The following is a 12,478-nucleotide window of genomic DNA, read 5'->3' as shown; positions in this document are numbered from 1 at the left end:
CATCTAAGGTTGAGATGAATCCTCCACCCGGGATTGTACCTGTTGCTGGAGAGGTCATAATTATTCTGTTGTGGCTGATTTTGCTGCTGAGGTTGAGGAGGTCTGTTGTAGATGTTTGCAGCATAAGCTTTAGGCTGTTCAATTGCTTCAGATTGTTGCACAGAAGGGCAAAGATCTGTGTGGTGGTTGGCAGAGGAGCATAAACCACAGAGTCTGGCGACAGGTGCAGATTTCTGATTCATGGCAAGCTGAGTTACTAGGTTGACCAAGGCATCAAATTTTCCTTTAAGCTTTTTATTTTTAGTAGATGAAGATGAATCTGTGGCCACCTAATGGACTCCTCTAACAAAAATAGCATCATTTCTTGCACTGAATTGTTGGGAGTTGGAAGCCATCTTCTCAATCAAATTCCTAGTCTCAGCAGGAGTCATATCACCAAGGGCTCCACCACTGGCAGCATCAATCATACTCCTCTCCATGTTGCTAAGTCCCTCATAGAAATACTGCAGAAGGAGTTGCTGAGAAATCTGGTGGTAAGGACAGCTTGCACACAATTTCTTGAACCTTTCCCAGTACTCATACAAGCTTTCTCCACTAAGTTGCCTGATGCATGAAATGTCTGTTCTGATGGCAGTGGTCCTAGATGCAGGGAAAAATTTCTCCAAGAACACCCTCTTAAAGTCATCCCAGCTAAAAATGGACCTGAGAGCAAGGTAGTATAACCAATCTGTTTCCACTCCCTCCAGAGAATGAGGAAAAGCCTTTAGAAAGATATGATCTTCCTGGACATCAGGGGGCTTCATGGTGGAACAAACAATATGGAACTCCTTAAGATGCTTGAGAGGATCTTCACCTGCAAGACCATGAAACTTGGGCAGCAAATGTATTAGTCCAGTCTTGAGAACATATGGAACACTCTCATAAGGATATTGAATGCACAAGCTTTCATAAGTGAAATCAGGTGCAGCCATCTCCCTTAGAGTCCTCTCACGAGGTGGAGATTGCAAAATAGATAACGAACTTATAAATTGAAGAACGAAATTTTATTGCTACTGGAATTGCAAAACGAAAAAAAAATGTCTCAAAGAAAAACCTAAAACTAAAAAAACGAAAATAGGGGAGAGAGAAGAGAGAGCCTAAACTAGAACCTTGGTGCTGTTATATAGTTTTCCAGCCCCAAAGCTTACAAATTTGTTTTAAATCCAAGCCCATAAATAAAATCAAATCTAGATAAGATAAGATCTAGATGAAATAATATATAGATCAGATCAAATCTAAATAATATCTAGATAAGATAAGATAAGATAAGATCTAATTTTGTAGAATAAAATAGTTTGTCCTCTTCAAATCCAAGTCCAATGCTTCATTAATTCCTGAAATTAGATTAAAAACATCAAATTAGCTGAATGGGCCCAAATAATAAAACTGCCTAATTAATTTGACAATTAAAATTAATCAGTACTTAAAATGGTGCAAAAAGGGTTAAGAAATGATGCAATCCTACCCCCCTAAGGTATTGGATAGAAGACTCCAAGAGGCTTGGGCTAGAGCTACTAAAGAAGGCCCTAGGGTTCTCATGAACCTTAGGGTAGATTTTTGAGCCCATGGGTCAAGGTTGGACCCATTCTTCTTTGTAAATGTTAGAATTGGTTTTTCCTTCTTTTGGGCCTTGTATTTTGGCCATTCTAGTATTATAGGGTTTTAGCCTTGTATTTCATGGCATTTTGAGTAGTCTTTGCAATAAGGACTTTTTTTTTTATTTTCATGTATTTTGGCATGCGGTCAGCTTAGCTATTATAAGGGTTGTGTGTAGCTAAGCTCTAGCTTCTTTAGGAATCTTCTCAAGGAAGCTTCTCAAGGAGGTGAGCTTAGTTATTAGAGGGGTGTGTGTAGCTAAGCTCTAGCTTCTCAATGAAGTTTTCTCAAAGAAGCTTCTCAAGGAAGTTTTCTCAAGAAAGCTTCTCAAGGAAGCTACCTAGTCTATAAATAGAAGCATGTGTAACACTTGTTGTAACTTTGATGAATGAGGGTCTTGTGAGACACAACTCAAAGTTCAACTTCTCTCCCTTTTTCTTCCTTCAATTTCGTGCTCCCCCCTCTCTCTTTCTCTCCCTCTTTCTTTTCCTCCATTGAAGCATCCTCTCCAAGCTTCTTATCTAAGGCTCATCTTGGTGGTGAAGCTCCTTCTTCCATGGCTTATTCCTTAATGGATGGCGCCTCCTCTCACCTCTTTTCCTTTGTCTTCCGCTGCATCTCCATGGTGGAAAATCACCATTAAAGGATCCCATTGAAGCTCAAAGATCCAGCCTCCATAGAAGTCCCACAAGCAAGCTTCCATCAAGAAATAGGAGAAAATAATGGCACATCACACGCTGAATGAATTAATTCAAAAAGAAGAAACATATAGTAAGATTAATGTACTTGTTGCGATAAAGACTTGACCAGATGTGTCGGCCAAGCAAGGAAGGTCTAAATTGCCTACCCCACTTAGGAAACCTCATGAGTGGGTACAGGAACTGAAGCATCTGCATCTATAACCTCCTCCACACTTACCTTTACTTGGCCAGGCAACAAAGGAGTGTTATGAACAATAGTGGATCCCTCATAAACTCTCCCCAGGGCAACCAGGCGGGCAGGATCTACTTCGATGTACAAGCCGCACCTATCTGAGTCACCTATCTCAGGATCGTTTCCTGAGGGATCAACACAACTCCCCTTTGTGCTTACTCGAGGACCTAAGGGACCAACCAGAGGTTCGGGAGGCAGTGCAAGTCCCTGAGATTGCATCTGGGACTTCATCTGGCAGAACAATGCCATGAGATGCCTCGTCACTTTTTCTGTAATGGACTCTTCTAGTTGGTCCCTGATTTGTTGGGTCAGTTGCTGCAATTCTTCAGGAGGCAGGGAGAAAGAGCTACAGGACGTCCGTGGAGCCGAACCAAAGTAGTGCTTGATGGTGACACCGACTCCAGCAGCACGGACACATCCAGGGTGCTCTGGACATCCAATAACGGCAGTGAGAACATCCTGACGTCCATGGGGATGAAGGATCCATGTGTTGCCTGCTCCTCAAAGGAATCCTGCACAGAAAACACACAGTTGTACATGGCATTCACAAAATATTGAAATATAATTCTAATGGTTAGTTGAAAATGACTTATGATCTTCTCAGCGATTTCCATTGCGGCTTCTGTCGTCATCTCCCCTGTTTTCTTCGTGTGGCCCATCCTCCACTTCATTGTGCAACTTCCTCCAACTTCTTCTTCGTCTTCTCAGTCAGGAGCTTTTGCTCTAAATATTCATAACCCCCACGAGACAAAACATGGGGGGTAGTGTTCTGTTTCTGGATGGCCTATGCCTTTTTGCGCACATCCTGCAAAAATAAAAAAATAATCTTTCAAATTGCTAGAATGAAGTATAACAAGTTAATGTTTTTTGAAAACAACTTAAATAGCAAGGAACATACCTCCCAAGAAGGGTCTCTACGAGTCTGGCAAAACTGGGCCCATTTTTCCTTGCTTATGCCGTATTTCTCACAGACAGTGTCGTCCACACCGTCGTGATCGGCTTCAAGGGCCCATTTCCTCGTGAGGTCTGATTTAAACTGCCTCCATCTCTCGCCCACAGTCTGAAGTAACTTCATTTTCGTCCTACTGTCAGAAGCCTCTGGGATTTCAAATTCCGCCTGAGAATAACAAATAAACTTATTTTTTGTTACAATAATGTAATTTTTGGCAATTAATTAAACAACATCAAATAAGAAAAGAAAAATACCTGAATATCCTCCCAAATCAAGTCCTTCTGAGCAGTAGGGACCTCCTTCCAGTTCTTGTACGTGATGTCCACCTTATCACGCACCACAATCCCCAAATATATTAATTTCTTCCTGTGGGGACTGTCGGCCTTGCCGGTAGTAGGATCAACATGGACCATTGGTCTGTCAGCACCAGGTGGTCTGGTAGACAAGGATCGTAGCATGAGGCTTTGCGTGTGCGCTTCACGGCAGACGGTGAAGCTGATGCGTCTAAAGGAGGAGGAGGAGGAGGAGGCGAGGCAGGTGGAGAAGCCATGATCCTGTATACATCATGAAAATGTAAATTTCGATTACAGACAAATATCAACATCAACAGTTCTTTAAATAAAATGTGATCAATGTTTATAATTTCATAAACTAATTTTGTATGACTACTATTCTAGATAAACAAATAAAATCTCATATATAATATATCATAGGTTAAATTTCCACTCATTTTCTTAGAATGAGATAAACATACGGATTTTTAAGCCTTAAGACACTCTCCCTTAAATTAGAGTAACATTTTCTCACCCCTACAATTTTACAAGGCAAAAAGGAGACAAAGAATATCCTAATCTCATTTGAAATTGAAAACCAATCCCACTTAGCCATACTTAATCTACTTTAACACGTAATGAAGCACAACAAGATGCTCCTCACTATAATGAAATGACAAAGAAAGAACATATCAATTCTTTAAATAACAAGATGCATGATGTTAGGGGTCAAGTAGTCTAACGGCCCAATTTTGCCTAAAATTTTCTGCAAGTGTGGTGGATTGTTTTGTTTCTGGGGTTTCTAAGGTGGGAGTGAATTTGTTGGGCTGTTGAGGTTTTTGGATTTGGGTGGTGTTTGATTTTTTTAAGGTTGTTTTGTATTTTGTGGGGGGTGTGGACTATGGAGTGAATGCATTGGCATCATCATGGTGGAGGAGAATGTTGGGGAATGCTTGTGCAATGGCTTGAAGCAAATTGAGGGTAGTGGCTGGTTTGAGCTAGGGTTTCATGTTTTTATGTGATTGGTTGATATAAGTACTAGTGTGGCTTTGTGTAAAGGAGAAAAACAAAAGAAGGTAAAGCTTGATTATATGAAGCTTTCAACATCAGGGTTGGGGCAGCAGGGACATGAAGGTATCCATTCTATTCCAATTCTCTCCTTTTGTCTTTTTATTAGTATTTTTTTTAAATTGAACTAACATTCTATGCTCTTAAGTTTGGCTTCTTTTCATACTTGTATATAAATGTAAGGTGTCCCTTTCATACCCCCTTTTGTGTTGCTTGGACATGCTTGTGAGTTTTTTGTTTTCCTTTTCTCTTTTTGATAATTTGATTGGACATGCTTGTGAGTTTTTTGTTTTCCTTTTCTCTTTTTGATAATTTGATTGATGTGTGAGCAATGATGGTTAGGAGGGGAGAAGAAGTGTCTGAATTCTGAGCTATGGCATGCATGCACGGGCCCCTTGGTGTCCCTACCAACTGCAGGGACTCATGTGGTTTACTTCCCTCAAGGTCATAATGAGCAGGTTTTTTGTTTTTTGTTTTTACTACTTACTCTACTCTAGATTGTGTCAACTTGCATAATACAGAAGATACTGGATGGTTTCTTGCAAACTTTATGTTGAAACCAATTCAATAGATTCTCTATAAATGGAAACTGAGATGCCTATGATGTTGAATGTTGATTCCAGGTTGCTGCCACAACTAACAGAGAAATTGATGGACACATTCCCAATTACCCTAGCTTGCCACCCTAGTTGATTTGCCAACTTCATAATGTCACAATGCATATGGGTATACTATCTTTTTCCTTTTAGTTATGTATGAGGTATGATTGCCTACATTTACAGTAAACTCAGTGAACTGGAGTATGTGTTAATTTTCAGGCAGATGTTGAAACAGATGAAGTATATGCTCAAATGACATTGCAACCATTGACTCTGGTATCCTTTTGTTCTTTGATTAGCTCAATGTATGTGTTGTGAAGCTCTCTTAATGATTCTAGAGCTGAGATTTCTTTTTTCACTTTGGATGTAGCAAGAGCAGAAGGATACATTTCTTAATGATATTTTTCTAATCTGAAAAGTCCCTATACTTTTTCAACTAAACATATAATCTTATTTGTGAGGGAAAATCTATTATCTTGATCAATCAATATTATTTTATTTTATTAATTCTTGACAAAATTAATGAATGGTTCGTATTAATAGCAATAATAGGATGATCGAAAAACATCCTTACTTGCAATTATAGTAAAGCAAAACAACTTTCAACTAGGAGTAGAGTAAAGTCAAAGAAATGCCCTGTTTGATGGCTTGTAGTATGCAGCAATGGTTCAAAAGAGAGTTTACTAATGAAAAGGACAAAAAAGCAGACTTGCTTCAAAGTCATATCCAATCCAAGAAAACAAAATAATTAGTAGCTGGTAAAGGATTGTGGCGCACACATCAAACAAGACCAATTCAAAATGCCAAACCAAAAATATCTTGACTGGATAATAGGGAAACAAAAATATAAGGGGGTCCAGCTATACTTTTCTATATGAAAATGTAGCACAAACATCCCATTTGTTAAAATATTTGAAATAAATAATAGTTACTTGATAGAATATTATTATTGTCAATTTAGTTAAGGTTTGCAAATTTTCTCCATTGCATTGACCTACCAAGCACCGCAATAACAGCTCAACATTTCCTTTGGGAAAAGAAAACGCCCATGCGGCCCCAGCCCCCAAGTAAAATTCATGATTCCTCTTTAATTTAAATTCAACTTAGTTGAAAAAATTTTAGTTAACAGAGTTTTTCATTCCTATAAAATTCTTGAGTTTTTGTTTTTGTTTTTGTCTCTGACTTTTTAAACCTCAGCTTTTTTTATCTTTGCATTTTCAAAATACTTAAGCTGTCGTTCCTTAGTTTAACTCGGTCTAACAAAGGGCAAAATGTATATGTTCAATTATTGGGATGCCTGTAAGAAAGATCACCAAGGACAAAACTTGAGTATTCATGCTGTTGGTTTTCAGTGTAATGACAGGTATTGTACTTTAATCGGATTCTCAAGAAAAATTATCGGTAGCATAAGTTTATAATAATTGTAGTGGAATGGAATGGGGAACCAAGAACTCCTTGATTGCTTCTGTGACTATGCTGCATTGAAGGCTCGACACTCGTATGGTCCACAAGGGCACCGAGGGATGAGTGCCTTAATATTTGAGGAATCCACGATAGGTTATCTAGAAGCCTTGCGGCTCCACAAGCATTTTAAAGAGCAAGGAATAGATAGGGAGGCTTGGGATTGCTATCAGAATCCATTTCTCCCAGGTGGGAAGCGCCAACTTTATGGTTACTTGGCTTCTAAAGAAGATTTGGATATTTTCAACAAGCACTCTAGAAGTAATTTTTTTTTCTTCTCTTAATCAGTTTTCCTATACAATTTTTTTCTTATTGAGATAATTGGTGATCAACTTGAATATGGAAGCTCTACTTTTCTTAGAGTTTGGTAGTCTAGTAATTCTTAGTTGGCAATCGTCTATTCTCTTTAGGAAAAGAGAGGGAAACTTGTGTTATTTTTGCGTTTCTTCTCTTGTTTGGCAATCATTTAATATTTTAAATGAAAGTTCTGATACATGTATATTCTCTAGGAAAGACAAAATTGAAGTTTGAAATGAGATCATATCAAGAGATGGTTGAGAGCAAGATAAAACATATTAATGATGATAGTCAGAATCTTGACTATTATAAGAGCATGGTAGCCAAAGAACAAATCAAATCACAAGTAGGTACAGACTCTTTATTGAGAATAAGTGAGAAGTTAAGCTTGACAACCGAAGAAAACCGTGTTGACCAACAAAACAAGGAGGTAAGGTTATGTGGCTGGAATTCAATTAATATTATTGTTGTTGTGCTCATTGGGTTTTGCAAGAAGCTCTGATTGTTATCATATGATTGAAAACTTTTATGCATAAAATTGGTTACAATGCTTTATATTTTGAGGGTAATCATATATGCTAGTGAATGGTGGCTGCCTTTATGAAACAATATGATATCTATGAGAAACCAAACCGATAAGTTAAAGCTATTTTACTTATTCTTACAACTTGATTTATTTGTTCTGTACTTCTCACTTCCATATTTTTGGTGTCTGCTCAAGCATATATTGACATTGTGACACCCTCTACCCCGACATATATATATATATATATATATATATATATATTGGTAAACAAAATCACATGGGTAAAAGGTTCACATTCACTTCAATTACCAAATAAAACTTATTAAAAACAAATTTGACTCGAAATAAGGCCGTCAAAATTTACAAAAATATTTTGTTAAATCAGTGAGGTGAAATAAAATAGACTAACATCATAAAATTAATATAAAAACTTATATCCCAATGTCACATCTTATCAGAGCGTTGTGTCCCGACCTCCTTCAGCACAAAATTCCTTAAAGCAGTTCACGTAGTCATCTGCTCCCCCGTGCACAAAGTTCAAGATCATCACAGGATCCAAACACAAATAGCAAACCGAGAGTGAGTTATCACATTCCTAACTAATAGAGAAACAAGACAACTAGATATACATATCATATAAACCAAATAAAACTTACTTACATGTAATTCACGTAATTCCACCACTTTGTCATTCAAAGTTCACTTTTCATCCATCAATCACACTTTTCAATCATCAATCACATCACACAAGAATCACACGCTCTGATCAAGACATAATAACACCTCAATTTCATAATAAACAATTAGCAAGCGCATGAGACAGTTATGCTAAGACTCAAGCCTATATGCAATGTGGTACCATGTCAGTGAAAAATCACCTTGGGGCGCTTAGGAGTACATAACAAGACACAACACACAATGGGTTTGTCAGGTCACTCTCACAAAGTAAGATCATAGGGAGACCAGTCAGGGTCACGATGTTTTGCGAGAATGCTCCAACCATATGGGATCAGCATAGGCTTAAAGGAGCACTCAAACCCGGTGACCCCCAAGGCCTACACTCCGAAGAGTCCATCAGGGCCCCTCCCTCCTGATTCAGGTCCAACCCCTAAAATCATTTTAGCACACAGACACTGCTCGCGAATTATACAATACCCACGACCTCACACTCGTGTGTTAAACACGTACAACATATTACGCTATAATTTAACACTGGTTCCTAAATAGGAAACCTACACTTTCTCTTTAACACTGGTTCCTAAATAGGAAACCTACACTTTCTCTTCAACACTTTTCTCAAGATAACACTGGTCGGGTTATTGTACAATTCACAGGTTACAACACCAATAATGTCACATCAAGAGTTAATCACACACTTATTCACGACCAAAACTCATTCACAATTTCACATCTCATAATGTCACAATCCACCATCACATGTTTTTACGTATCTCACAATTCAACACCTATTCTACTTTACACTTTTACTCAATCTCAATAACAATATTATAATCTTAAGGTAACATATTATTCCACAATTCATCTCATATTTCATTTGTAAGCACTGCTCATGAATTATACAATACCACGACCTCGCACTCATGTTTCAAACATGTTTAACACAATTGCGCTACAATTTAACACTAGTTCCTAACTAGGAACCTACACTTTCTCTATAACATTGCGCATAAATACTGGTCGGGTTATTGTATAATTCATAGCTCACAATATAATTAATGTAACATCAAGTGTTAAACACATCCACTTATTCACAATTGAATATCATGTCCACACTTTAACATCTTATAACATCACATCAACCATCTCATAACATTCCTAATGATATTCATAAGGTACAACATACACATGTTCATCAAATTTAACCATAATATTCTCAAACTCCAACACTTAATAATTTTTGGAATCACACTATAACACTCTACAATATTATTTACATAAATTATTTATATAAATAACTACCTCTATATATATAAACTAGCATACATCATATTGAATCACTAATTACAAAGTAAGCTTTCAATGCACAAATTCTAAATAATTATATGAACACTTTGGTCAATTTCAATTATGATATTTATTTTTTAAAATTATATATAAAAACCTAAAAAGCAAGAAAAAGAGAAAATACAAAATCAATATCTCTCTCTAAATTTATCCTTACATTATTTCATCAATTCATATTAATTACAAAAAATACTCGATTTATAGGATTCACGCTCAACACAATAACATATCAATTTCACAACAATTGGTCTGTCAAACATATATAATTTACTGTAATAATTATAAGGATAAAATGAAAATTGCAAAAACACCCCCAAAACCCATTCCAATTGATATCTTTAAGGATTCCTACACATGTTCTCACTAATTCCCAATTGTGAATAACTCATCCCTTACCTCTGAGCGGACTCACGTGTCTTCAGCCAGCGATAGCAGCATCTCTAGCTGTTTCCTGGGATTCCTCCAGTTATTCCTCCGACTGCACCGATAGAATTCCCAAACGTCAGAGACGGAGAAGAGATTGAAACCTCCACTTGTACTGTCCTCACGCAATTCGTTTTTCTCCCTCCATGAATATTTTCTCGCAAATCCCAACGTTGAAAGTGTGAGTAATTGAATTTCGAACAACATATCCAATTTTCATGAAAATCCAACGGTTAACGAAACCGGGATCTTAGTTTTACCGAGACAGTTCTGGGTTTCTGCGGGAAAATTAAAGGCTACAATGCGAAGGGTTATCCTCTAAGCTCATATATTATTTTAAAATTCCCAACGGTGAGAATGTTTGGAATTGGGTTTCAAACGTGGTACTCAAAGTTCACGACGATCCAATGGTGAATGAGTCCGGGATCATCGTTTTACAGAGACAGGTTTTGTGGGCTGCGGGAAAAAGAAAGGGTTTTGAGAGGAGAAGGGGAAAAACGAAAATGAGGCCAAAAGGAGGCATCTGACTTAACATAACTATTTATACCTAGGGTACTCAGCCTATTATTTGCTCTATATTTATTTATTTATTTATTTATACTAAAAAGCTTTTTAAATTTATTTACGAAAAAAAATGGGATGTTACAGACGTATAATTTTTATAGTGTGATCTTTTCTGGGAAGGAATTTTACAAATTTGCAAATTTGTCTTTCTTGATTCTGGTAGTAGCTTTCTGAATGATGTAAAATGTCTTTCTACAACTGATCATTTTGATATACTGTTTTTGTTTTTTCTAGATGGATGCACTAGAAAAAAATTTCCAGAGCCAAATCCTAGACATTCAACAAGCCATAGCTGCAAAGGAAGATAAGTTTGTGAAATTACAGCAGGCAATGCAAGAAAAAGTAAAAGAGTCCTGCGGAGAATCTTCTGAGAAAGAGGACAAGTACATCTAATATTCCCTAATTGTGCATTATTCCAATTTCCAAGCGTGTTTCATATTATCATTCTTTTACTACATATATCTTAACTTTCTTTTTCCATTTAGATAATACTCAACTAAGTGATTAGTGTCATACCCTAATTTCGTCCGGGGATTATTACTTGATGACATGCAATAAATGAAGTCCCGAGACGTCTCAGAAATCAAAAGGAAGCAGGTTCGCGCGATCCGTGAAATTCCGTAATGTGGCGGAAATCGAAAAGAGGTGTTTTTGCGTAATCCGTGAGTTTCCGTAACTTCTTCGAAAGCTAAAAAAGAGTAAATACATAATCCGTAACGATTCGTAACCTTGCGGAAGGAAAATAAGTATCGTTACGAAATTCGTAACGTTTCGTAACGTTACGGAAAAAGAATTACAAAAAAATAGAAGGAGGTGCATTTAGTAAAAAGGGGGGTGCAAATAGCAATCAGGCCCACTTGGGCCCTCCAGAAGATTCCTCCAGAAGGCTGTTGCTTCTGGAGGAAGCAACCTTGCTCGCCTGGGCGAGCTGGGTGGCAAGCTTCTCCCCTATTTTGCTATAAATAGGGGGAGAAGTGAAGAAGAAAAGGGTTCAGCCTCTTAGGCACTTCTCTCTCTCTCGAAATTGCTGAGGAAAATTATTTCCGTGAAGAAAATCCAAGCCGAGGCGCTTCCGTAACGTTTCCGTGAGAAATTACGCGAAGATTCTCGACCGTTCTTCAAGATTCATCGTTCGTTCTTCGTTTTCTTCAATCTTCAACGGGTAAGTACCTCAAACCGAGCTTTTCAATTCATTCTATGTACCCGTGGTGGTCCACATTTTGTTTCATGTATTTTTATTCTCGTTTTCATTTTCTTTTTATACCCCCTTTTGACGTGCTTAAGTCATTTATTTAAGTCATTTCTCGCTTAATCTAAAAATAAAATAAATTTCCACCGATCGTTTGAATTGTATCATCCGTTAATTTTGGTTAAAATGAATTCCGACCGTTCGGTCGTGCCGTAACCACGTTGGAAATCAAAAAAGAGGTAAAATAATAATATAATAATAAAAAAATACCTTTTAGTAAAATAAAAGCGAAAGATCAATTGGACGTTTTCTCTTTGGGATTTCTCATTCGTAAATTGAATTGACTAATAACTAAAGTGAAACTAAGGCTAAAATCAACTCACCTAGTCAAGCTCGTCCACAAAAATAGGGTTTTGAAAGTTTATCATTTCAGTTTCTTACCAAGTAAAATGGATAATTTTTTAAGGTCCAACGCCTTAAAATGATCACTTTTCAAGTAAAAAGAATCACTTGATTCACGCATAAGAAAGAACT

At 37.2% G+C, this 12,478-nt stretch overlaps 1 protein-coding gene across 1 annotated transcript; it reads left to right on the top strand.

The window, feature by feature from the left end:
* The first annotated feature begins 6,895 nt into the window (after positions 1-6,895).
* Positions 6,896-11,148, top strand: LOC100796906 (protein SUPPRESSOR OF GENE SILENCING 3-like). Its single transcript, XM_006604990.1, has 3 exons — positions 6,896-7,181; positions 7,430-7,647; positions 10,990-11,148. Exons 1-3 carry the CDS (start codon positions 6,896-6,898, stop codon positions 11,146-11,148), a joined length of 663 nt encoding a protein of 220 aa, XP_006605053.1.
* The last annotated feature ends 1,330 nt before the right edge of the window (positions 11,149-12,478 follow it).

The sequence above is a fragment of the Glycine max genome, chromosome 19 (assembly GCF_000004515.6).
Source record: "Glycine max cultivar Williams 82 chromosome 19, Glycine_max_v4.0, whole genome shotgun sequence".
Lineage (NCBI taxonomy): Eukaryota > Viridiplantae > Streptophyta > Magnoliopsida > Fabales > Fabaceae > Glycine > Glycine max.
This window is presented reverse-complemented; position numbering and strand designations above follow the sequence as displayed.

Excerpts from the sequence above, each read along its gene's own strand:
- LOC100796906 (XM_006604990.1), top strand. The coding sequence starts at position 6,896 with ATGGGGAACCAAGAACTCCTTGATTGCTTCTGTGACTATGCTGCATTG. Across the intron at positions 7,182-7,429 it reads TTTCAACAAGCACTCTAGAA|GAAAGACAAAATTGAAGTTT; the intron begins GTAATTTTTTTT and ends TATATTCTCTAG. Across the intron at positions 7,648-10,989 it reads TTGACCAACAAAACAAGGAG|ATGGATGCACTAGAAAAAAA; the intron begins GTAAGGTTATGT and ends TGTTTTTTCTAG.